Source organism: Lontra canadensis, unplaced genomic scaffold, assembly GCF_010015895.1.
Source record: "Lontra canadensis isolate GAN:19392208 unplaced genomic scaffold, GSC_riverotter_1.0 scaffold3, whole genome shotgun sequence".
NCBI classification, from domain to species: domain Eukaryota; kingdom Metazoa; phylum Chordata; class Mammalia; order Carnivora; family Mustelidae; genus Lontra; species Lontra canadensis.
Window position 1 is genome coordinate 47,996,689 of NW_022630997.1, and position 27,771 is coordinate 48,024,459.

A 27,771-nucleotide genomic window follows, 5' to 3' on the forward strand; every position below is an offset into this window, starting at 1 on the left:
CAAAAAAACCCTACATACCCACTTCTGGCACACAAGGACTTAATTACACAAACGTACACAGACTTTGTAATGAAACATGAATTATAGGATGGATATGAATTTCCTTTCTATGCATCTACAACATGCCTAACTTGGTGGAGAACACAGTATGCTTATCTAATATGGCCTTTATTTACAGATCTGTAATTATTCTAGTTTAGCCATCATTCAATGATGTTACCTAACCTTCCATTGGATAAATGGCAGTACCCCAACCAAATAGTTTTGACTTTTCACTTTAAAATTTTGTGTAAATTGTGCAAAGTGAGTACAAGCCAACACTGATCCTAAAGTGAGGAGTTAGTTTTAAACTCCTTAGAGGGTTTTCACTGTTGTGATCTTATCATAGGTATAACATATTTTAAAGTTACTCTACTACTTCAGCCTCAACATGATACTCTACAAGTTCCCTTTAAATATTCTTGTGAGATTCTGGCTGACTGCTTCAAATGGAGAGGTGTAAACATATTCCTTCTTTCAGAATGTATAACAGGTCAATATTATTGATAAGAAGCAGTTTTTTGCTACGTATAGGGACCACCCAATAGAAGCCATGAAGACCACCTGATAGTATAGCCTCACTATATTGTAGTCTTACTGTCTAAGGACATTTTCTTTTTACCCCCACCCACCTCATTAATAACATTGAGCCCCAAGAGGCCTGAATAAGGATTTATATTTAATTGAAGTCCTTTGCTCTTTAGTGACAACATGTATTTTACACCCTGGATAGATTATTTAGTATGATGAAGATTGAACAGAAATTCCTTTGCTTAAATGTAATACCTGCCTTATTGTTTTATGTGTGAAGCCCCCCAAATTTGCATTTTACCCCTGAGAAGACTAAATTCTGATTATTGGTATGAGTGTTTTTAATTGGTGAAGTGTAGTTGGACACTCCCATATATAAAGTCCTATATTTTGTTCACTAGGAGTTGATTAAAAAGGAAAATAGTGGACTTTTAATACTTTGCTAACCTGCGATTCAACTAGATTTTTTCCTTTTTCTGTTGAAAATCAGAAATACTGGAGAGGTGATTTATAGGCTGGAGAGGGCCAGGCAGACTTAAGTTTTGTTTTATAGTCTGTTTTTTTTTTTTTTTTTTTTTTTAAATTAGAGATAGACCACTCTTCTGAGTGAGATGACCAACTTGTGTTGGGTTATATGAGAAAAGACTTTCTTTGGTGATACAAAACAATTTTTCCATGTGTGTAAAATAGGGAATAACAACTTAAGGGTAGGAGAAAGATATAACGGAAATTCCTTCTTGGGAAGTGGGGAGCGGGAGCCCCTGAAAAATAAAAAGAAAATATGAGAATTGTCAACAAAGTTATCGATTTTCATTACATTTGCTGGATAGGAAGATATAGAAGCTCTTTTACTCTTTCTTCAATAAGATGGATTATTATTGAATATGGGGTTTTGTCTTTAGAAGGTACAGTTGTAAAATAGGCTGCCTCTGCTTGGTCTTATTCTGTGGCTCAGAGAGTCTGTTTCTGAAATTCTTCTCACATGTTCATGAGACCTAACTCAAGAACATCCACCAATGATCCTATGAAGGTAAAGCAGCATAAAATTCACAAATAATTTTTTCCTCTGAAAAACAACCATCTTCTCTCTGTTCTTCAGAGATTTTACAGAAACTTAGATATCAAAGATGAACATTTTTTCTACTTGAATTATAAGAATTTTGGAAATATGTGTACATCCAGTAGAGAGAGATTTGTGATATTTATGACTACATTATTTATTTATTTATTTATTTATTTTGCTGAAAGGCCAACAAAGACTAGTAGTTCATTTGCTTAAATGATTAGGTTGTTACTTATTAAAAAAGCCTTTGTATTTTTATGCCTTTTTTAATCCAGTGATTTTCAATGACAATAATTGATAAAGTCAATATCAGGCTTTTTTGTAGGAAGAGATTTTAGAGTCTTTCTTTGGGGGAAAAAAAGAAACAAAATAGATGTTATGTGATTGATATCTGGAATGTATGCTAATCCCACTATAATATGTTATGAGCAATTACTTTTTTTATGCAATAATGATGTCATCTCACCATAAATGTTATATGTAAGCATAAAGACAACAAATGCTCAAAATATTGATACTAGAAAGGAGATCAACAATTAACCTATGCTTATTGAAAATCCTTGCTATAAAGACCTGATTTGGGACACAATTAGAATTTTTATTTACTTTGATAAGCTTTTGCTTTAGTATTCTCTGGTTAGTATCTTTATGTCTATTGTACATTTATGTATATTAATCATTACTGATAAACTCAGACTCTGATAACATGGGGTAGAAGAAACTGTGTTTTTATGGAAAGTAAAGGTCAAAAACAATTTAAGTTCTAGACTCGCTGCCAAGTCTCAGAATTTATATTAATGTACAATGGATTTGGTCTTCTGTAATATAGAGGTTAGTGATGTCTTTTGACCCAGGCCAGACACAGAGCACCAGTAGCTTAATATCTCACTAAATGCCCTTTGAAAAGAATAGGTTTTTGCTATTTGAGAATTAATAAAGTATTTCTCAAATTTTCTTCTCCCAATAACCATATAAAATATAATACATGCCCATTTTACAGATGGGGAACTTAAAGTTCAGAAAAGCTAAGAAATTCACCTGAAATCATTAGATCAGAAAATGTCAAAGAAACTTGAATCTAAGGCACATACTCTACCATCCATGGCTGTGATACTTTCCTCAAATAAAAAAGAACTGTAAACTACGTTTATATAGGTTTTCTCTGTAGTATTTCTATTTTATTCTACACAACTCTACAAAAGTCACCAATGATTTTGGAGACTAAGCAAAATTTGGGTCCAATTCTGTAAACTATTATTCTATAAACAGATTAGGTGAACTCACTTTCACCTATGTATTTTTTTTATTAGTTTTCAAGAGTCATTTAATAGAAGCTATTTAACTTCCATCACTTCTGTTTCTCTTACATTTATAATTCACATTTACTGATATTATTGTTCGTATTTCTTCTAAGTGTGTCTGATTTTTAATGGGTTTGCTACAGATCCAGATACCAATGAGAATCCAGGGAAAAGGGAATAGAAGAAACAACACAGTTTCTGAATTTTTTCATTTCTCATGGCTCAATTCTCATTTGTCATATCCAAAACTCATTTTGTCTTAGGCTTCATGGCTGGATGCTTGTTTCTGATGCTAGTCTAATCCACATGTTAAATAAACTATTTAAGTTTGCTTCTTGGTAAATGTCAAGGGAAGAGAGGATATTTCATGCACCTACAACATCCTAAAATCCCTTGCCAAATCTATAAATCTGACTCTGCATTATCCTTCCCCAGAAGGAGAGCATAATTTCATTATCCATGAATCATCACCTCTTAGACTGTAACATCATTGTCAGAGAACCTAATAGAACCAGTGTTCAGCGGCTGAGAAGGGGGAGGGTTGGGGAGAGCACCGGGGCAAAGCACAGGTCACTGGCATGATCAAGAAACTGCAGGGTCCTAGAGTGGAAGAGGAGGCTTCCCTCACCTGATAGCTGACATTCCTACTGACTGGTAAATAACCAATGCTAATTCTTTCAATATTAATGTTGAAATCTGTCTTCCCCAATGGAAATTATATTTTGGAACATTGCCTATGGAAAATACTAACCCATTTAATGAAAACTTGAGAATATCTGGCAGATATAACATTGATGAGTATAAATACTTTGACGTATTTCTTATCTATTCTTACTACATAATCACTTGCTCTTCATCTATGGACACTTATTTCTAGCTCCCAGTGTCATTTCTATAGCCTCTCTCTGGGTTAATTACTGAATAAGTCCATATGCAAAATAGAACTTTAAAAAATCACACTATAACTATATTTCTGAGGGAGATGAATGAAATAAAATCCAAGTCTGATTCACAGATCGAAAAATACACGTTGTAAATCATGTTTACATAAGGATTCAGAATTAGAAAAACTGAAGACGTGCATGAATTGCTGTGGTTAGTCTAACCAGCCACTGGAGGTCACTGCTGCTCCACAGAAATACAGTTTATTGCCTGCCGACTTAGATAGTTGACTCACCAAATCAAGTAAAAAATGGTTTAAATCCTTTGAAAAAATGTAATGTCAACATTCTTGGAAAATATAAACTCATTTAAAAGGAATATATCTTGCGTCAGTATTTCTTAGAAGACTGTGGCACTGGGACTATTAAAGCCGAGCTGCGGTAGCACTATGTGTACTGGGGCTCATAAAAATGGGGGAAAAAAACCCCATGCAGTTCAGTGACTAAACTGCGTTTCTTCTCTCTCTGGTAAAGCATCCCAAGTACTGACTGAATCCATTCTGCATCGACATATCTGTGTTGTATAGTTCAAGAGGCCAGGCGGTTTATTTAACTGTTGTCACCTTTGAGGGGAGTCAGATACTTCATGTAAATTTGGAATAGAAAAATGGGATACCAGTGATATTTCTTTAATATGCTATGAGTTGGAAATACTTAATGAAAACAGACTTGCAGTATGTAGTCCAGAAAGTGCTGTGGGTGTGGGGGTGAAGACAACAACTTTTGAACAGGAGAGCACTGACCAGGTGGCTTTGACAAATTTATGATGGTGAACTAGTTATTGTCTAACCTACAAGAGTTCTATATTTGTGATCAGAAGATCCTAAGAAATAGAGAAGCTTCATTTCCAAAGTGGGGGTGGTTAAATAAAAAATTTAATGTCCTGAATCAAAATAACTTTTATAATCTAAGGAATTTTATTTTGGCTCTATTATTACATTCATAAGTAAAGTTAAGCACTAAAAAATGACCAGCCTTCAAAATGTTGATCATTCATTTAATCTTACACACGGAGTGGCTTTGAATTTTAGAAACACTTTCAATACAACAAACCTATTTTATATATGCTGCTAGGATCACAACAGTGAGAACTGTAAGAATTCAAAAATAAAAGTATAGATATGCCTTGCCTAAGTTTATTTGGTATCCGTGACAAATGAAGCAGAAGGTCAAGTCAAAGAATAGAAATGGGCTTTTTCACTTTAACACTGCATTTAATTAATACAATCATCTTCAGTACAGATAAAAATGAGGCTGATCAAAGAAATTTTCTTTTTGAGATGGAATATATATTTACTGACATTTTATGAAAAATGAAAAATTACAACTTCAGTGAAAAACATCACAGTAGGCTCAGTCATCCAGTTCACAGTACTGTAAGGAAGTATCTGCATTATTAATCATTGGGAATCTGTGACTATTTACCATTAATATACATTCAACAATTATTCTTGGGTCAATATGTCATAGTTATGATGCTTTTCTGCATCTCTTTTAAGATTTAATCAAAATCAAAGTACCTTGAGAAATCCACTTTAAATGTCCCCTTCCGTTTATTGCTTTTAAAAAATCTGGCTTCCTTGCAATTATATTTCATGGGGACTTGCCTAGATTTTTCCTCTCAGCATATGAAAAGCCTTCAAACGATATAAAAATGCTGGTTAAAAAAAATAGCCATTCACTTTTTCTTTTTTGCTGCAGTGATTTTGTTTTGAAAGAACAGGGATGTGGTTAAAGATGTGGGGCTTGGCAAGCCAAATTAAATGAAAAAAACTCAGTGTTTCAATTCCTGATTTTTGCTCCTGCAACAGGATTGTTCATTTTGGAGGATGAGAGAGGATACAATAGAGACCACAGACATTTTTCTAAAATCTTAATGAAGTGTGGTCAAAGTTACTTAAATACAGAGGGTCTGTTTTGTGCTGCAGTCAATAAACTTTCACCTACGACATAAAAACATGCATGCAGCTTGCAGATTGCCAACAGGGTCTGTACAGAATCATACTGATGGATGGGTTCACAGTACAGATGAACATAGGGACACTGTAACATCAGCAGTAGAAAAGCAAAGGACAACTGCCATAGTTTGGTCTTTTTTTCCCTCTAAGATGTATTTTAGACATTTATTAAGGTGTTATCAAAATCATTCTTTTCAATGAAGCTTTTGTGGCAAGCATGTCTTGGAATGTGTTCTCTTTATGCCTCTGAATGAAGTGTCAGTCATTAGGGGACTAGCGTGTGCAGGGCACATAATGGAACACAACAGGACAACCAGACAAATCCCAGACAGAAGAACAGACAGAGCTAAAGATTCCACTCACTAGATTAAAGTCCTTGAAAGAGCTGGAAAGAAATTCTGATAAGCTCCCAACCATATGCAAATAGCAAGCTGCCTTCCCATTTGCAAGCCTCATCTCTGAAAACTCCCTAAGGTGAGGAATAGTGGAGAAACCTGCCTCCTCAAATTTGCTTCTTGGTTATTAAATTAATTAATTAATTTAGGCTAAATAAAGGCTAGGAGAAATTGACAGTGTGAAACCTCTAGTATGATTTTTCCAGGGATGGATTTCAGAGACAAGGCATTCAAGTCTAAAACTTTGTATTTTTACCATCTCATGTTTTTCAGTTGTTTATTTGCCGCATTTTAACCCTTCAGCACTTTTCCCTGGGCTCGCTTTCCTGTAATTCAAACAGCTCTGGAAAATTGCCTGTGGTGCTTCTTTAACCCAACACCATCTTTTGATAATTTCCTGCAATTTTCTTTTTAAGGGAGACCATGTTTTAAGGCTCTGTGTCTAAATGTTTCTGTAATCAAGCATTCTCCTAGAATCAGTTTGAGCTCCCAGTACCTGGGATCATTCACTTTTTCCTTGATTTGCCAAAATGAACAGCAAACCTTCTAGAACTATAGATGTGGTCCTACCAGAAGAGAAATAACAGCAGATAATAGGGATTACTTACGGGAAAGTGAGTTTTATCTTAAAACAAGTGAGATATTAATGCAATCAGTTAAGACTCTTATACAATAGGCATTATGTTACACCAGAGTTTGAGCTTTGCATTGATTGTGGTATTTAAATTTCAATGGGCTGATTACGTATGAGAGGAAAATGACCAGTATTATGAATGTGCTGAAACGGACAGGGAAGGACCTTGCCTACAAAGTGAGAGGGAGAGGGAATGGGAGGGGGCACCACGTTCCCTTTATAGTCACCAGAGTTCAATAAAGCACCACTTATTTCCCAGCTTTTAAGAGCGCTTTTATCACAACGGTTCATACCTCACACTCCCTGGAGCCTGATTTGTTATAGGTGCAGGGTCCTGTCCCATTCAGCAGCATCTCGCTGGTCTCCGTGTTGGTGGGTTTATAATCTACATAAAATTCCTGGGTGCTGGGAGTCATTTGCTTTAGGGACTGTCTTTTCTTTTTCCTGTGCCTTCGCATGAGGGAGCGCTGCTGTAGCTGCTTCATGCTTGCAGGGTACCGCTTCCATGACACGTAGATAACGAGCAGGATGACGAGCACGGACAGGAAAAGGGCCACGCTCCCTGCGATGATTTTATGGAAAGAGATGTGCTCGGTGTCAGCATCGGTCTCTGGGCCGGGCTCCGTGGCTCCCACCGTGGGGGGCAGAGGGGGCTTGCTCTCATGCTTCGGCCGGGGGAGCTTAGGCTTAAATGTCGGCTTGGGGAGAGCCCTGGCCAGATCAAACCTCTCCGTGGTACTTTTGCCACAGATGCTGTAGTTCTTCACGGCATCGATCACATTTACTCCTTGCAGCTCTTTGGGACTGGCACAGATAATTGTATTCTCCCTCAGACCTTTAAAACTTTTCAGCCAGTTTACCAAGGAACAGATATTTCTGCTGCATTCCCATATATTCCCGGCAAGACTGATGTCATTGAGAGATATCCAAGAATCCAAAATCTCTTGACCAATAAATGTAAGCTTATTGGAATCCAGGTTGAGGCGCTGCAGATTTGGGACACACTGGAAAACACTAGGTCCACTAAAAGCTTCAATCTCATTGCCTGATAAATCAAGCCTTTGTAATGAGCTCCAGGTCCAGGACATGGTCTGTCCTATGACACTGATTTTATTCCACTGCAAGTAAAGGTTCTGAAGGCTCACCAACCTTGGAAAAAGGGCCAGGTTGAGCTTAGAAAATTGATTGTGCTCCAGGTGAAGTTCTTTGAGTCTGATCATGCCAGCAAAGACATTCCTGGCTAAACTTCGGATCCGGTTATATCCCAGGTCCAAAAGTTCCAGATTGCGGCAGTCTTGGAATATTCGCACGGGGATGGTTCTCAGGGAGTTAGACCGTAAATGTAAACTCAGCAGCTTCCGCAAGCCCCGAAACTGTTCAGATCCCAGAGAATGCAGCTGATTATAGGACAGATCCAAGTTCCGTAAATTTGTCACAGGTCTGAAGGTATTGTTGAGAAAATAGGAGATTCTGTTGGAACTCAGAATCAACTCTTTGAGTCTGCGTATTCCATTAAAAGCATTCTCATCAATATTGCTGATATGATTATGGTCAAGGTACAGCCAGGTGAGCTGGTTGAGCCCTTTAAATTGATTATACTTAAGTTTTTGAAGGCTGTTATAGCGAAGGGACAAACCTAAGCAACCAGCAGATATACTTGAGGGTATCTCCTGTAATTTCTGAGATTCACAATATACCATTTTGCCTTCACACCTACAGCCCTTAGGGCATCCTCGTTCGGCAGAAGAAAGCATTGTCAGTAAGACAGTGGGGGCTATAACCAGTGCTACAGCTGATCCGCTCAGTAGCCTAATTACATTGAAACCTGGAAATAAAAACAACTTAGAAAAGTTATCCCCCCAAAAAGGAATTCATTTATTTTTAACCAAGCAAAAATAGGCATGTATTTTCTTTTTTTTTTTAAAATTAAATCTAGATAAACAACATCTAATGTCAAATATCACCTCCTTGACATTTAAAGAAAATTGGCTTTAGGTTTTTTTTTTTTATTCTAAATAGTTAAACAAGGAAACGTGTCCACTAAGCAATTGAATTTATAGTCTTAAGCACAGAAAGGTAATCTCTAAAATAATTAAGGCAGAATTACAACACAAACTAGAGGGTTTTGTTTTTGTTTTTGTCTTTTTTTTTTTTTTTTTTTTTAAGAAGGAAAGAAGAAAAATGACAAAACATACCCATCCTTTGTATTGTTCAAAGGTCGTCCTTAGGTCTTTTGCTTTGGCTTAAGGGGCCACTTGCATGACAGCCCCTGTCAGCTGCACTGTGAGTCAGGGCTCGCTGACACCCAGGAAGAAAAATTGGACCCCTTGGGAGATGGACCGATTTTGGAACATTATTCTTTGCCAGCCACGCAGAACACTCCAAGAACAAATAAATTCCAGCACCGCATTTGTAGCAAAACATCAAAAAAATCTTCCTAGGTAATAGGATCTTCATGGATATTACGCTTTTGCATCTTTACAGTTTTTTTTTTTTGGGGGGGGGGGGCGTTAAAAAAAAAAAAAACTGGCTTCTACAATTTCTTCTTATCAGAAAGCATGATGTATTCCTCCAGGCAACGTGGGGCTACCTGAGCTGCCACATCTGTATTCCATAGCCCAGCATTTCTGGTGGTGAGCACCCACTTCAGCCACAAAGCTGCGTTGGAGCCCAGGAGGCAGGAGAGCCCCGTACCGCACACACGCTCAGCTCACTTCTGCAGACTGTCATTCTGAAAGCTGCTCGGACTGTTGCTTTGGTTTCAGTGAATGCAGTCTTATGTAAAGCTGCCCCCAGTGGTGAAGAACATTATGGGCATGTGCAGAAATGTCTCTCTTTTATCTTGCAAATGAGCAGGCTCTCTGCTGGAAAATGAATGATTCTTTTGGGTGGCTCAATGGGAACTGAATGGTCACCGTAATCAATAACTAGCAACATTTTCTGTAATTTCCAAGTCTTGTTTTACAATTTGGCAATGTCTTTATTGTCTGCGTCCACTTAATCGCTAAACATGTACTGCCTAGAGTTTTTTCTGGAGCTTGACATTAAGTTCACAGACCGAATGTCAATTTTTCTTAACCTCAACGTAGGCTTTGGACTGAAATTTATAAAATGACTTATTGAGCTTTTCACAGAGAAGCATTAACTGCCTGCCCATTTGACCTCTTGGAGTCACAGTGATTATATTATGGAAGGTGTCTCAGGATGCTAAGATAGATGATACATTTTGGAATAGTGGGGATAACTAATGACATATAAATTGATGTGTCCAATAGCTTTTTTGGTTTTCTACAAAAGACATAATTGGCTTAATGGCTTATGGCTTGGTTTGTTGTTTTGGTTGCTGTCATTTGTTTTAAATTAGAAGAGAAATAAGCCATTTTTAGTGTGAGTGGAAGAATCAAGAGATCATTTGGTTCAGTTTATTGATGTGGCTGCTATTTATCACACTAATAATATTTATTGAGCACTTCCTAAGTGTTTTAAATGAGCAGTCTTTTTTTATCTTTAAACAATATTATGATGTACGTCCCTTTATAACTTTCATTTTAAAGATGAGGAAACTGAGGCTTAGCGAGTAACTTGATGACATTCATGCAGCAAGTAAGTGGCAGAGCTGAGATGCAAATCCATCTCTCTCTTTCGCTTGGACCTCTAACCACTAGATGGTTTTCAGCAACAGTGTTATCTTCATCTGAAAGTGAGTCAAGTGAAAATTAGCCTGATTAGGACATTGAGTCAAGGAAGTTATAGTATCAGTCAATCAGTTAATCAATCTTGCTTCCTAGGTTTGTATAAACTTTGGTATGATTCTTTGAAAGAAGTATTATAAAAACTAATAAGAAGCAGTTTAGTCTAGTGATTAAGAGCATGGATTTTTGAACCTAGGATTAAATCCTGGCTACAAATTGCCAGCTATGTAAACTTGAATGGGTTACTTATCTTCTCTATGCCTCATTTTCTCTTCTACAAAATAGGTATGGTAACAAAAAACATTTCATAGAGGGTTTGAGAATTGTCAACTTAATATCTGTAAAGTACTTCGAATAGTGTGTAGCACATAATAAATGTGTGTTAGCTGTTATTTGAATATCAACTTTAATGTATTTGCTGTCATTGCTTATTGTTTAGTATTGAATATTGACTGTACCAACTATCATTAACTCACAAAGAGCCTTTTCAATGAACATTTTTATGTTATTCACAATGGATTTCTAGGATTCACTCAGTCTTACCTTCTTTTAATAAGAGAGCTTTCTAAATCTCTATCATCTCAGCTTTATCTTTAAAATGAATCTTTTGGTTCTATGGCCCATAACTAGTAATTAATGTTTAATTCTTTCTTCCTAATGCAGAATATGGTAACATCTGTCCCATAGAGAAAATCATTTTGTTTAAAGATAAATAGTGCACCTTAAAAGTTTGCCTTGTCAGTCTTTGTCCGGTGAATTGGCTGTCGAATGCCCCAGAGAGCTTTCACATTCTCTAAGGATGAGAAGTTGGGTAGTTGTTAGTCATGACAATCAAAAGGGTCCCACAGAAATAGTACAATGAAAATCACCAATTCCTCTGATAGTATGCTATGAAAAGGGCAGTGGTTCCTCCCAAATTATCCATGCTATTAATGCATGTATAGCCCCCAGAGAGCTAGTTAAACATAAATTTCTCAGTCTTTCCCTCAAGATTCTGATTCATGGGATGGTAGAGGCTGCACTTATCAACAGACTGATGGACAAGTAATTTTAAGAAATGCACTGTAAGGAAGTGATTAAAAATAACAAATTTTCTTCTAGTTGGAAGAGAGGATATGAAAGTTTATGATATTGTGATGTAGGTTCCATGAGGACAAAGATAGTGTTTTGTCTACTTCAGTTTCTCTAATAACTAGAAGAGAACTTGACACGTAATAGATGCTGTTATTGAATAAATACATTTTTATGGGGATCATAAGTACATTTAATGGGGAACAAAGTGGTTATGTAATACTTGTCTTGTGCATATGGGATTGATCTCTGCAGTGTTCCTGAGCCAATGATATTGGATACAATTTTGAAGGAAGTGTTCTTAAGTAAAGTGTGTAAAAGGCAAGAAACTAGAAAGTGGAAACATTTAGGTCAGCAAGTGATCTCTACCTTTTATGTGAACATCTCATCTTCATAGTTAAATCATAAATTTCATAAGAAGAGTAAATATACTTTTGAATATTTCCTTTGACATGTTACAACTTTAATCATCTAACATCCCAAATGGGGCTTGGCAACTTTTATCTATTAAAAAGTACTAGAGGAAATCATAATTATAATGTCTATCTCATATCTCTGTTGCTTGAGAACCTCTGATTTTTCTCCTTACTCCTTGCTTCTTCATGGGAAATAGATTTTGAGATGTCTGTTTTGCCTAACAGCTGCTGAGGGCTACTCTACAATGGTTGGAGACCCCATCAATTTCATGCTGCTGCTTTTTCCTTCATTCCCTGGTGGCAAGAACACAGATGAACCCGCTGAAAATGTAAATCTCTCACTCTGCTCTTCCTGGGAGAAATCTTGGATTATTTATGGTGAATCACATTCTTTTCTGTGTTTCACACCTTGTCCTTAGGTTTCAGTCATTTTTCTAATATCTTGGCTTCTGACCTCTTCTTGCTCCATAGATCCGACTTCATCCTCACCTTCACATTCAGTCTCGTGAATGATATTTCCTCTCAACATGAATCATTGGTTTCTTCCTCAATAGTAAATTATAACCATTCTCGGACTGGGTCTGACTCCAGGGATTCTGTGTGGCCCCGACCTTGGCACTAGCCCTTAAGCTGGCATCACCACCAGATCTGTCTGGGGTCAGTGTAATGAAGTGCCTGAAGAAGGAAGACCATTCATGGGGCTAGTAGAAAAACCCAAAAGTAAAATAATACAATTCAAAACAGACTGAACACTTGAGACTATAGAAATTAGCTCAAAGACATAGTCTTTTCCTTTCAAATGAAAGAAAAAAATAAAAAAAAAGTTTATCTTCTAAAATATTTTAGCAGTCTGTTGTTGTACTTTTAAAAAGTTTATCCTCCTTTTACTTGTTGACTATAGCAAGAAGATTAGTTCTGATTTGCCTTTCAATCGAACCAAAATTATACTGCATTATGTATTAAAATTCTTTTGCACTTACCACCACATACAGAACAAACCATAAACTACCTGACAAGTTAAATCATCCCAATGAAACTATAGCCTTAATGATTTATACAATTATAAAATGTAGTCATGTATCTAAAGACTTTTAAAAACTGTATGTATAGTACTTCAAATAGCTGTGCATATTTTGCTTCAATTGGGTAAACAAATTCTAAGTGTATATTGCTCAACTTGTGTCCACTATGAAATTGAATTGCCAAAAAACTTAGAAAATCAGGGCTTAAGGGAGATGTACTGATATATTAACAATAGGTTGGCCTCAGGGATTTCATTCATTTAACAAATACATTGTTTGGGTACCTGCTATGTACTAGGTACTGTTCCAGACACTTGGAATACATCAGTGTACAAAACAAAGGTCTAAGCTTATATTCTAAAGGGGAGACATGGACAAAACCCCCCCACACATAAATAGTATATTATTAGGTAGTAGGTACCATAGAGAAAAGAAAAGTGAGAATAGGAAAGATTGAGAGTGTAAGAGGTGAGGTAAATTGTAATTTTACTTTTTAAAAAGCTTTTATTTAAATTCCAGTTAGTTGACATACACTGTAATATTAGTTTCAGGTATAGAATTTAGTGATTCAACACTTACATAAAACGCCCTATGCTCAACAGAAGTGCATTCCTTAGCCCCATCACCTATTTAACCCATCCCCTCCACCCCCCTCCCCTCTGGTAACCATCAGTTTGTACTCTATAGTTAAGAGTCTGTTTCTTGTAATATTAAATGTTGGGATGGTTAGGGCCACTAAGAAAGTGGCTTGAGCAAAACCTGGAAGGAGATGAGGTTGTTAACCTTAAATATATAAAGGGACTGGCTAGTCTGAAGGCCCTCAAGTGGGAGATCATATGTACAATGAATTGTAAACGGGCCAATCTGTTTAGAATAGAGAGACCTAGAGTAGAGGAATTAAGATGAATTCAAAGAGGTATTAGGTACTGGGTCATGGAGGGCTTCATATGCCATTGTAAAAACTTTGGCTTTCTTCTGGAGGAAACTGGGGACCAACTCAAGATTTTGTGCAAACTAAAGATATGATCAAGTTACCTATTGAAAGGATAAGTCACACTGCTCTTATAGGAATAAACTCAAAATTAAGTTTGATTTATAAATATATTATGTAATATATAATATATTATATTATATAAATAAGAATAAAAGCAGGGAGATCAATAAGAAGGCCTTTGTACCAATCCAGGAGAGAGATGATGGTGACTTGGGCCATCACTTGAAAGTGATGAGAATTGGTTAGTTTTTGGATATATGTTTAGGTAAAACCAACATGAGTTTTCTAATGGATTAGGAGTGGAGGTATGAGATAAAGAAATCAAAGATGATTCCTATTTTATAAATTGAGCAACTAGAGGGATGGTAAAGCTATTAGCTGCTTCTTTGGGTCAAGTTTTGAGAATAGGATCAACAATTCTCCAGAGTAATTTATAAATAAACATTGGAAACACCAAAAAAAGAGTCAACACATTTGAATTAACTTTAAATTTGGCTATCACTTCTCTTCAATTTTGTGAGACTCTTATTTTTGAAAGCATCTTGATATTAGCTCCCATCACCTAAGGTATTTCAAAATACAAAGGACCATGATGTATTTTAAAATATTTTATGAAATGATTAGCAAAATTAGCCCCTGAACAACAGCAACACGGATTTTTATTCAGATAACCTAGACATAGACAATGTCTTTGCATATGGCTTTGGAAGGCAACAGAAACAAAAGATTTGGTGAAAACTGAAAATTACATAAAGATCAGATTTGGGACCATTAGGACTAAGTATACTAGAAAACAAATTCAGTGCATCCAAAATGTCCTTCTAAAATAATTTAGAGGATGATATATGTTTTTTATTGCGTATGTCAATTAACATTTGGAATTTGGAACTAATTCTGGCTAAACTTCTCAGGATTTCAGTTGCTTATCTGCAAAATGGGACACATAATACCTGTGTTATGAATTTCTAAGGCTTTTGTATAGGATCAATTTCCCTAATTTATGGGTAAATACTTCGGAGACTATAAAGTGGTATAAAATGTTTCTGGAATCAGAGTACTTATGAGAAAATGAATTTTCTTTAATTCTGTCTAGGGTCTCTGGTCATGAGCATATCCTGCAACAAACATGTATCAAGGGACACTAACACGACCAAGAGTGGAGTCAGGCTTTACCAATAAATAAAAAAATTCTTCAGTATTACCTTTCTACTACACTTTTAATATCACAACGATTTATTATATAGCATACATTTTTGACATTCTGTATTCTAACTCACAAAGTGCTTTCACCAGTACATGCATTTTTGGGGAAGATTTTATTTATTTGAGAAAGAGAGAGAATGAGCAGTGGGGAGGGATATAGGGAGAGCAAGCAAGGGAGAAGCAGAGTTCCCATTGAGCAGAAAGCTAGCTGTGGGGCTCCATCCCAGGACCCCGGGATCGTGACCTGAGCCCAAGGTAGACACTTAACCAACTGAGCCACCCAGGTGCCCCAATTGATCTAGATATTGTAAAAAGCTTAATCTTTTTGATGAAATACCCTATCATGTGGTAGAGTTGTCAGAATGCTAACAAAGAGTTCCCTACAGCTATGAATAGGAGTTTCTTTATTTCTAGCTCTTAGAATACACATATGCACTTATACATTTGTAATTATATCCTGATCTTTCATAAGAGCATTAACATGTCTCTGAAATATCCTTATTTTCCATCTGCTTGCTTCAAGGGCTCTATTAAAAACCGTGTTTGGTCACATATGGTTATGAGTGAACATCCTTGACTTAAATGAATGGATAAAGAAAGTTCCAGATCTGACCATTAAAGTGGTCTCTCAATGTCTTTCTGAAATGAAGCAAATTCAAAATGAGTGAGACATTAGAGGGTTATCTAGCACATGTGCTACTCCCTAACTTGAAGGTATATTTATGTTGTAACACCAATCCGTATTTTTTTCCTACCTTTTTTTAAAAAAAATTAAAATATAATGTATTATTCGAGGTACAGGTCTGTGAATTGTCAGGCTTATACACTCCCAGGACTCACCATAGCACATACTCTCCCCACTGTCCATAAGCCAACCACCCTCTCCCTCCCCCCGCAACCCTCAGTTTGTTTTGTGAGATTAAGAGTCTCTTATAGTTTGTCTCCCTCCTGATCCAATCTTATTTCATTTTTTCCCTTCCGTATCCCCCAAACCCCCCACTTTGCCTCTCAAATTCCTCATATCAGGGAGATCATATGATGATTGTCTTTCTCTGATTGACTTATTTCACTCAGCACAATACCCTCTAGTTCCATCCATGTCATTGCAAATGGCAAGATTTCATTTCTTTTGATGGCCGCATAGTATTCCGTTTGTGTGTGTGTGTGTGTGTGTGTGTGTGTGTGTATACATATATGATATATGTATATATATATCACATCTTCTTTGTCCATTCATCTGTTGATGGACATCTAGGTTCTTTCCATAGTTTGGCTATTGTGGACATTGCTGCTATAAACATTTGGGTACACGTGTCCCTTCGGATCACTACCTTTGTACTTTTAGGGTAAATACCCAATAGTGTGATTGCTGGGTTGTAGGGTAGCTCTATTTTCAACTTTTGAGGAAACTCCATGCTGTTTCCCAAAGTGGCTACACCAGCTTGCATTCCCACCAACAATGTAGGAGGGTTCCCCTTTCTCCACATCCTCACCAGCATCTGTCATTTCCTGACTTGTTAATTTTAGCCATCCTGACTGGTGTGAGGTGGTATCTCATTTTGGTTTTGATTTGTATTTCCCTGATGTTGAATGATGTTGAGCACTTTTCATGTGTCTGTTGGCCATGTGGATATCTTCTTTGCAGAAATGTCTGTTTATGTCCTGGCTCATTTCTTGATTAAATTATTTGTTCTTTGGTGTTGAGTTTGATAAGTTCTTTATAGATTTTGGATACTAGACCTTTATTTGATATGTCATTTGCAAATATCTTCTCCCATTCTGTTAGTTGTCTTTTGGTTTTGTTGACTGTTTCCTTTGCTGTGAAAAAGCTTTTGATCTTGATGAAGTCCCAATAATTCATTTTTGCCCTTGCTTCCCTTGCCTTGGGCGATGTTTCTAGGAAGAAGTTGCTGTGGCTGAGGTTGAAGAGGTTGCTGCCTCTGTTCTCCTCAAGGATTTTTATGGATTCCTGTCTCACATTGGGGTTTCTCATCCATTTTAAGTCTATTTTTGTGTGTGTTGTAAGGAAATGGTCTAGTTTCATTTTTCTTCATGTGGCTGTCCAATTTTACCAATACCATTTGTTGAAGAGACTGTCTTTTTTCCATTGGACATTCTTTCCTGCTTTGTCAAAGATTAGTTGACCATAGAGTTGAGAGTCTATTTCTGGGCTCTCTATTCTGTTCCATTGATCTATATGTCTGTTTTTGTGCCAGTACCATACTGTCTTGATGATGACACCATTGTAATAGAGCTTAAAGTCCAGAGTTGTGATTCCACCAACTTTGGCTTTCTTTTCCAACATTCCTCTGGCTATTTGAGGTCTTTTCTGGTTCCATGTAAATTTTAGGATTATTTGTTCCATTTCTTTGAAAAGAAGTTGATGGTATTTTGATAGGGATTACATTAAATGTGTAGATTGCTTTAGGTAGCATAGACATTTTCACAATATTTGTTCTCCCAGTCAATGAGCATGGAATGTTTTTCCATTTCTTTGTGTCTTCCTCAGTTTCTTTCATGAATACTTTATAGTTTTCTGAGTAGAGATTCTTTGCCTCCTTGGTTAGGTTTATTTCTAGGTATCTTACAGTTATGAGTGCAATTGTAAATGGAATTGATTCCTTAATTTCTCTTTCTTCTGTCTTGTTGTTGGTGTATAGAAATACTATGCAGCTCCTAGTTTCATTGATTTGTTCTACTAGTTTTTTTTTTTTTGTTTCTATTTCATTGATTTCTCCTCTGAACTTTATTATTTCTCTTCTCCTGCTGGGTTTAGGCTTTATTTGCTGTTCTTTCTTCAGCTCCTTTAGGTGTAGGGTTAGGTTGAGACCTTTCTTGTTTCTTGTATAGTTAATATATTTTCCTCTCAGGACTGCCTTTGCTGTGTCCCACAGATTTTGAACAGTTGTGTTTTCATTATCATTCGTTTCCATGATTTTTTTCAATTCTTCTTTAATTTTCTGGTTGACCCATTCATTCTTTAGTAGGATGCTCTTTAGCCTCCATGTATTTGGGTTCTTTCCAACTTTCCTCTTGTGATTGAGTTCTAGCTTCAGAGCATTGTGGTCTGAAAATATGCAGGCAATGATCCCAATCTTTTGGTACTGGTTGAGACGTGATTTGTGACCCAGGATGTGATCTATTCTGGAGAATGTTCCATGTGCACTAGAGAAGAATGTGTATTCTGTTGCTTTGGGAGGGAATGTTCTGAATATATCTGTGATGTCCATCTGGTCCACTGTGCCATTTAAGGCCTTTATTTCCTTGTTGATCTTTTGCTTGGATGATCTGTCCATTTCAGTGAAGGGAGTAGTTGAAGTACCCAACTATTATTGTATTATTGTCGATGTGTTTCTTTGATTTTTTTTATTAATTGGTTTATACAGTTGGCTTTTCTCACATGAGGGGCATAGATATTTAAAATTGTTAGATCTTCTTGTTGGACAGACCCTTTGAGTATGATATAGTGTCCCTCCTCATGTCTTATTATAATCTTTGGCTTAATATCTAATTTGTTTGATATAAGGATTGCCACCCCATTTTTTTTTTTTTAATGTCCATTAGCATGGTCAATTGTTTTCTACCCACTCTCTTTAAATCTGGAAGTGTCTTTGGGTCTAAAATGAGTTTCTTGTAGACAGCATATTGATGGGTCTTTTTTTTTTTTTAAGATTTTATTTATTTACTTGACAGAGAGAGATCACAAGTACACAGAGAGGCAGGCAGAGAGAGAGAAAGAGAGGGAAACAGGCTCCCTGCTGAGCAGAGAGCCCGAAGCGGGACTCGATCCCAGGACCCCGAGATCATGACCCGAGCCGAAGGCAGTGGCTCAACCCACTGAGCCACCCAGGCGCCCGGGGTCTTGTTTTTTAATCCATTCTGATACCCTGTGTCTTTTGGTTGGGGGCATTTAGCCCATTTACATTCAGGGTAACTATTGAAAGATATGAATTTAGTGCCATTGTATTGCCTGAAAGGTGATTGTTACTGTGTATTGTCTCTGTTCCTTTCTGGTCTATGTCACATTTAGGCTCTCTCTTTGCTTAGAGGACCCCTTTCAATATTTCCTATAGGGCTGGTTTGGGGTTTACAAATTCTTTAGTTTTGTTTGTGCTGAAAGCTTTTTATCTCTCCTTCTATTTTCAGTGACAGCCTAACTGGATATAGTATTCTTGGCTGCATGTTTTTCTCGTTTAGTGCTCTGAATATATCATGCCAGTTCTTTTTGGCCCGCCAGGTCTTTGTGGATAAGTCTGCTGCCAATCTATTATTTTTACCATTGTATGTTACAGACTTCCTGTCCTGGGCTGCTTTCAGGATTTTCTCTTTGTTACCTAAGACTTGTAAGTTTTACTATTAGATGACAGGGTGTGGACATATTTTTACTGATTTTGAGGCGGATTCTCTGTGCCTCCTGGATTTTGATGCTTGTTCCCTTTGCCGTATTGGGGAAATTATCTATTATAATTTGCTCCAATATACCTTCTGCCCCTCTCTCTCTTTCTTCTTTTTGGAATCCCAATTATTTTAATATTGTTTTGTCTAATGGTATCACTAATCTCTCTACTTCTCCCCTTGTGGTCCAGTAGTTATCTCTCTTTAGCTCAGCTTCTTTATTCTCCATCATTTGGTCTTCTCTATCACTAATTCTCTCTTCTGCTTCATTTATCCTAGGAGTAAGAGCCTCCATTTTTTATTACACCTCATTAATAGCTTTTTTGATTTCAGCTTGGTTAGATTTTAGTTCTTTTATTTCTCCAGAAAGGGCTTTTATTTCTCCAGACAGGGTTTCTCTAATATCTTCCATGCCTTTTTGGAGCCCAGTTAGCACCTTGAGAATCGTCATTCTGAACTCTAGATCTGACATATTACCAATGTCTGTATTGATTATGTCCCTAGCCTTTGGTACTGCCTCTTGTTCTTTTTTTTTTTTTTTTTTTTTTTTTTTTTTTTTTTTTTTTTTTTTGTGGTGAGTTTTTCTGCCTTGTCGTTTTATCCAGATAAGAATATATGAACTAGAGAATAAAATACTGAAAGGGTGGCAAAGATCCCAGAAAAATATACGCTCACCAAATCAGAAGAGACCCCAAATTGAATTTAAAAAATTAAAAAAATATATATATATAATAGACTGGTGAATAGAACAGAGCCACCCACTTGATATTGGGTGTATTTTGGTCTCTTAGAAGAAACTACCTCTCACTAAAATAAGGGTAAACATGATGAAGGGATGGAATATGACTGTAAGGATGAAAATTTAAAATAAGGGACACCTGGGTGGCTCAGTTAGTTAAGCAGCTGCCTTCGGCTCAGGTCATGATCCCAGCGTCCTGGGATCGAGTCCCACATTGGGCTCCTTGCTTGGCGGGGAGTCTGCTTCTCCCTCTGCCTCTGCCTGCCTCTCTGTCTGCCTGTGCTCGTGCTCTCTCTCTCTAACAAATAAATAAAATCTTTAAAAAAAATTTAAAATAAGATTCTAAAAAAGGAATTGATAAGTTGGTTGGAAAAAGAAAGGAGGGAAAAAAAAGGGTTGGGCGTGAGAGAATGTGCTCAGGCTGGAGACTTGGACAAAGCCCTGTGTTAGATTTAGGGTATATTTTGATCTATTAGAAGAAATTGTATCCCAAAATTTTTTAGAATAAGAAAACCCTTTATGTATACAAAAAATAAGGTTAAATACAATGAAGGATAAAATATGAATATAATAATGAAGGTTTATAAATATTTTTTAGAAAGGTATTGTTAAGATAAACTAGTTAAAAATGTTAAAATAGGAAAGAGGAAAAATTTTAAAAATTAGAATGAGAAAAAAAATAAAATTAGAAAAATTAATTAACTTTGCAAGACTAAAGAATACATGGGGAGAAAGCCATGAATTCCATGCTTTGCTTTCCCCTCCTCTGGAATTCCACTGTTCTCCTTGATCGTGAGCTTGGCCTTAGCTGGATGTTCTTGTTGATCTTCTGGGGAGGGGCCTGTTGTAGTGATTCTCAAATGTCTTTGCCTGAGGCGGAATTGTGCCGCCCTTGCCAGGGGCCAGGCTGAGTAATCTGCTTTGGTTAGCTGTCGGGAGCTTTTGTTTTCCATAGAATGCTTTCCATAGAGCTCTGGAGGACAGGAATGAAAATGGCGGCCTCAGTCTCCAGCCTGGAAGAGCCGAGAGCTGCCCCCCCCCCAGTTCCTCCTCAGGGAAAAGTGCTCAATCACTCCAGTCTCCCTGGTCTCTGGCCGCATTCCAAGCTCACCTGGCCTGTGACCGAGCACCTCCGTCTCTGGCACACAGCCCCATTTGGAGTCTCTAAACCCAGCAGATTCCTGCCTCCAGAGAAGGAAGGTGAGTCTCCCCGGATCTGCCACTTGTGGGGTCCCTGCTCAAAGAGCAGTGGCCTGAATGTGCTGCAGATCACAGTTTAAGGTAACCCTGAGGTGAGAGCTCACTCCTTGGCTCCATCTCTGTAGCCAACTTCCCTGCTCTGATACCTGTGAGCTCTGCTACACTCAGACACCCCCGATCCTTCTTGACCCCATGGGACCTGAGACCACATTGTCCCTGCAAGGGCTCCACCCCCACTTGCCCTCTGGAGTGATGTCCCTCAGTGGAGCAGACTTTAAAAGTTTGAATTTTGTGCTCCATTGCTTGGCCCCTCCCCCTGCTGTCTATCTTCCCATTGCTTTAGATTCACTTCTCCGCACATCTACTTTTCAGAAAGTGGTCGATTTTCTGAAAGAATTGCTGCTCTTCTATCTCCTGTTGGGTTTGTCGGTGTTCGGAATGGTTTCATAAGTATCTTAGCTGAACTCCTGTGACCTGATGTTATCTCAGTCTGCTATTCCTCCATCATCTTGACTCCTACCACACCAGTCCATATTTTCAGGTTTCATTGCATTACTCACCTTACTTTCTTCAGAGGTAGCCCTAAGCTAAATTTGGGAATAGGGAAAAATAACAGACTCTTAAAGAATAACACTTAGTGGAAGACTTCTGAAAACTACGAAAACTACATGGCTTTGAGGAAATTTTTTTTTCCATTTTTTTCAGTGGAAGTTTTAAAACATACACAAAAGTAGAGGAAATAGTATAATAAACCTCAACTTCAACAATTATCAATATTTTGCTAATTTTTTTTCATCTATCCCTGCCCCTTTTTTCATGTACACACACACACACACCCTTTTTTTTCTTGGAGTATGTTAAAAACACATCTCAGGGGGTGCCTGGGTGGCTCAGTGGGTTAAAGCCTCTGCCTTCGGCTCAGGTCATGATCCCAGGGTCCTGGGATCGAGCCCCGCATTGGGCTCTCTGCTCAGCGGGGAGCCTGCTTCCTCCTCTCTCTCTGCCTGCCTCTGCCTACTTGTGATCTCTGCCTGTCAAATAAATAAATACAATCTAAAAAAAAAAAAAAAACAAACAAAACCAAAAAAACCCCACACATCTCAGAAATCATGGCACTTTACTCATATACCCATATATATTTAGTATGCAATTCTAACCAATAGGGACTTTTAGTTTAACCATCTACCATTATTGCACCTAACAAAAATAATAAGTTCATAAAATTGCTTTGTAGTCAAGATTTAAGCAAAGCACAGATATTGCATTTTTTTCATGTTTCTGAAATCTCTTTAATTTTTCAAGGCCATTAATTTGTTGAGAGATACCAGGTCATTTGGGCTTCATCTTGTTTCATGCTCTGCATTGGTTAATTGCTTCTCTTTGTGTCAGTGTCATTTAACTTGCAAGGAGTAAGTTTTAATAACACATATGTTGAGCAAATATCCATTTATTAATTTAAGCAGGATATCTAGCTCCAACGGATACATACAGCATCTATTTACTTTCAGTAGGAAATCTACGACTTACCAAACTTTTCAGTAAACTGAGACTTAGAACTTAGAAAAAGAAATGTATATCTATTTTGTGGTATTTATACTGTCAAATTCAGTAATGGGTCAAATGACAAGTTTGGGAATGAGAATTAATATTAAGGTGTCACAAGTCTATGTTGGTTTAATCTTCATATTTACTAGTATTTCTATTCATACTTCCATCACACTTGCCCATAGACAGCAAAAACAATTATTTGATGTTCCTTGCTAAACAAATCTAATTTTTGTATTGATGTTGAGGTATTCTAACAAATGCTCAAAAAATTCCTATCAAGAGAATAAAAATCAAAAGTCACTTATAGTCGTTGATATTAAGAGAAATCAGTATTCTAGCTTTTCATTTAGAAAAAATTCCACAAAGGAATTTCTAAGAATGTAAGGCACACTGTAAAATTTATAGTCTGTGTATATATTCCCAAATTTCTTATAATTTCTTACAGCAAAACAAAAGAGTTTTAGAGTAACTATAAACATCTCTTAACCAAATTTTCACCTTAATATTTGATGTTCTACTTTGCATGTATGGCTGTGTTTTGAATATAAAGCCAGTATTGTTTAAATGCTGTCATAATAAACATTTTGCTATATTTGCTTCATATATATTCTGATGTAACAAGAATTTTTAAAGAAAAAAAAATTCTGTTCTGACCCATTTAGGTTGTGTGACCGAATACCACAGGTTGGATGGCTTTTAAATAACAGAAATTTATTTCTCACAGTTCTGGAGTCTGGGAAGTCCGAGATCAATAAGCCAGCAGTTTCTATGTCTGTGGAGGGGCTGCTTCCTGGTTCATAGGGATGCCCTCTTTTCTTTATAACTTCACATGACATAAGGAGAAAGGGATCTCTCAGGGGCCTCTTTTATAAGGGCGGTAATCCCTTTTTGAGGGCTCACCCTTTATGACCTAATCACCTCCCCAAAGCCCCACCTCCAAATACCATCACACTGGGAATTAGGTTTCAACATATGAATATGGAGGGGGCACACAAACATTCAGTCTATAGCATTTTCTATTTTCTATTGTATTTTTAAAGCATGGTATATAATACTTCCCATTGAGTACACTAGTTTATTTTAAAATCTTCCTTCCTGACAAATATATCAGCATTAAGGATTAATTTAATTAAGCATTAAATTCCCCAGCCACCAGGTGGGGAAAAATAATAGAAATCTAGATTTGGATTAAAAACCATAATGTCCTACTGGTTAGTTTTATTTTTGTTTTTGAAACAGCAAGTCTGATATTTTTGATTTTATGCTGCAGACCTAAAAGATATGAAACTTCTGAGAAGAGGAACGCAGCATAGGTTTGCAATATAGTGGCAGGGAATAGGAGCCTGAGTCCTTATATTATGGTAAAATGTATCAGTCTATTTGAGGACTCTTTCAAACTGGGCTGGAGAAACCTTCTGTGTATTGTCAATGCTTAATCCCGATTGAAGACTTGTTCCTTTAAGAGTGCGGGGAATGCTTAGGAATCTCCTGTGGCTAACAGCAGAGCCCCCATGTGGCAAAATTGTGACTCAGGCAGAAATTGACTTAGTCCCTGGAAGCAAATGCTACAGGTCCTTAATAATAGTAAAATTTCTTTATCTGTCCTGGATTGAGAATTTATTTATTCAGTGAATATCTATCAAGCTCTTCTGCTGTTCTTTGTGCTGAGAATACAACAGTGAATAAGACAAAGTGCCTACCATCAGAGGACTTGCATTCTAGTTAATAAGATGGTAAAAAATAAGCACCAGAGGCACACAGAGCAATGCCAAATAGAAATAGTGCTATGAAGACAAATAACAGAGGATACGGGGTTGTGACGGTTTGATAGAAAAGTCAGAAAATCCCTTTCTGAGGACTTCACATTTGAGAGCAAGCAAGAAGCAACTAGTGTGACTTTCTGTTCTCTCTTTGGGATTTTCATTGATCACCACCACCGTTTCTGCCATGCCTTCAGGCGGCCACTGCTCCTGCCCCCCACCCCTCCCTTAACACACCAGCTCCACAGAAGGCATGTTCTTTTTTTGGAGCAAATAGCACAGCTGAAAGTTTAAACAAAATTTCAAGAAATGAAAAAAAACAAAAACAAAAAACAAAAAACAAGAGAGACTTAGGAGATCACACAAAAAGAACACACAGAAATATAACTCACAATATGAATCTGACACCAAGTTGGCTTTCATAGACCCAGTTTTCTGAAGAGTTGACATCAGGAATATTTGTCCCATCACAAGTGATACCACCCACACAGACGCTGTTGCAGTCTTCATCATGTATATTAGATCCTTACACAGCAGGCCTACGATTCGAGCAAGTTTCACACATACAATAAATTTACACACACAATAACTTTTCTCTAAGTACCTCTTTACCTCTTAGTGATTTTCTCTCATCTCCAGTAGTTTGTCCCTGGATGCCTATAGTGTCCCACTTCTTTCTGGATATTTTTTCCATTTAGCAACAAATGAATTCTACAATATTAACTGATAATGGGTTTAGAGTATTAGCTTTCTCAGGGTACTTGAAATTTAACAGGTAACCAGGAAATGGAAAATATTAAGGAATCATTGAGAACTGAATTTTATGGACATAGTTTGAGAAGCAAATAGGAGAAAAGACTTGTACTGAAAATATCCATATTACTTCTCCTCAGATTCTTCAATTACTCTTTTCGGGTTCAGTGACTTTATTTTATCTACCATTTTTTTTCTTATAATATTTCTGAATTTTGTTGATATTTTCATTTCTTGCTATTTTAACTGAAGATTAATATATTCTCTCTCACTTTCCTATTTATTATTAATATAGTATTAAATAAATAGTACTTAATTAAAGATGACCGTGTAAACAATGATGCTGCCGGATTAAATGGTGTCCTGGATTATGTCCCCATTCTCATTCAACCTTTTGTTTTTCTTGCATTTAAGAATTGTCCCTATTTTCTCTCTCTCCTTGTCTTTCAAATTTGCTTAGATTTTGCCCATACATAGTGCAAGTTGTTATTCCCAATATTTTAAAAGATTTTTCAAGTGTTTAATTTTTCCAAATAGTTCATTCAGATAAAGCCTTCCTTCCTTTGCAGCATTCTGTTTCTCAAATATCTAATATGAGCTGTATCTCATTATGGCTGTTAACCTAGTATTCCCCTTCTCCATTCTCCCCTTTCCTGGATCCCATATATTAATTTTCTTAGTTTACCACTGATTTTGTTGAAACGTATCCACTATGTTCCACTATGTTTTTATCAAATGCATCTCTGATGCATTTGATATAAAATTTCTGTGTCTGATTTTTTTTAGTTTATCCTAACTGATTAATAAATTGGATGTATATAATTCACAATTGGAAATCATTTTCCCTCAGAATCTTTTAGCCATTGGTCTACTATCTTCTCACACCCACTCTTGCTATTGAGAACCAGGTTCTATTCTGATTCCTAATCCTTTGTGTATAATCTTTGGAAGATTTTGTGATACTTTATTTTCTCTGGTATTTGGAAATTGTACAAGGGTGTACTTTGATTTGGGTCTTTCATCATTCATTGTGCTGAGTATTCAATAGACCTTTTAAATCCAGCAACTTGTATCCTTTGGTTATGTAAAAATTTATTTTTGTCTTTTATTTTAATTATTGGTCCCCATTTTCTCTGTTCTCTCTCTCTTATTCTGGAACTTTCATTGAGCAGATTTTGGATTTCCTGGATTGATTCTTTGTTGTTGCATTTTTTTTCTCCTATTTTTCCATCTCTTTATATTCTTGTCTTACTTTCAAGAGATTTCTTCAGCTTTATGTTACAATATTTTATCTATTTATTAAAAATTTAGAACAGGTGTCAGCAAACTATGGCACAGCCAAATCTAACAATGATGCTGTTAGGTCAAGTGGTGCAAATAAGTTAAACTTTTGTAATTCCTTTAGTTATTCATGCTCACCCATTTATGTATTATGTATGAATGCTCTCATTCATTAATGGCAAAGTTTAGAGACTTCAAATCCTGTAACCTGACAGTATTTGCCATGTATCTCTTTATAAAAAAAATTGGCTGATCCTCTACCTCCCCCAATTTAGGTGATCATATTTGTTATCTATAGGAGCTCTTTTTTGGTTTTCTTTTTCTTCTTCTTCATTGTATACTGTTTTATTTCTATAAATGTGATATCTTTCTGTTTTTTGGGGTTTTTTTGGGTTTTTTTTTTTTTTTTTTAGATTTTATTTATTTGTCAGAGAGAGAGCACAAGTGGGGGGAGGGGCAGACAGAGCAGGCAGAGGGAGAAGCAGGCTCCCCACTGAAAAAGAAGCCCAATGTGGGGCTCCATCTGGGACCCTGAGATCATGACCTGAGCAGAAGGCAGATGGTTAACCAACTGAGCTACCCAGGCATCCCTGGGATATCTCTTTTTCACTCTAAGATATTACACAGAGTGTTTTGGTACTATATTTTTGGTGCAATGTCACTATTTCCTCTCAGGTATTTAGTTTGGTTTGGTCCCTTTTATGTTGGAAGCTTTATTCAGATGTTCAGTTTCCCATGTGCTTATTCAGATTGAGTGAAGCACTAAAAGCTGAAAGAAGTTCCTTGTGAACAGGTAGGGTTTTGGCTATGCACTTTTGTGGGACTAAGATTTAAA

The 27,771-nt window shown here is 36.8% G+C and overlaps 2 protein-coding genes and 1 pseudogene across 6 annotated transcripts in view; 1 reads left to right on the plus strand and 2 right to left on the minus strand.

The window, feature by feature from the left end:
• The window catches only part of LRRTM3 (leucine rich repeat transmembrane neuronal 3), a 165,812-nt gene extending 156,091 nt beyond the window's left edge, over positions 1-9,721 (minus strand). Inside the window, exons 1-2 of the mRNA XM_032842060.1 lie at positions 9,058-9,721; positions 7,156-8,687 (exon numbers count right to left, since the gene is read on the minus strand). Of these exons, the coding sequence (XP_032697951.1) occupies positions 7,156-8,687; positions 9,058-9,061 (1,536 nt within the window). The 5' untranslated portion in view covers positions 9,062-9,721. The remainder of the gene's footprint in view (positions 1-7,155; positions 8,688-9,057) is intronic.
• CTNNA3 (catenin alpha 3) overlaps positions 1-27,771 on the plus strand; it is a 1,751,355-nt gene that overhangs the window by 752,101 nt on the left and 971,483 nt on the right. The gene's annotated exons all lie outside the window — the stretch shown is intronic.
• The window catches only part of LOC116879765, a 30,085-nt pseudogene continuing 14,852 nt past the window's right edge, over positions 12,539-27,771 (minus strand).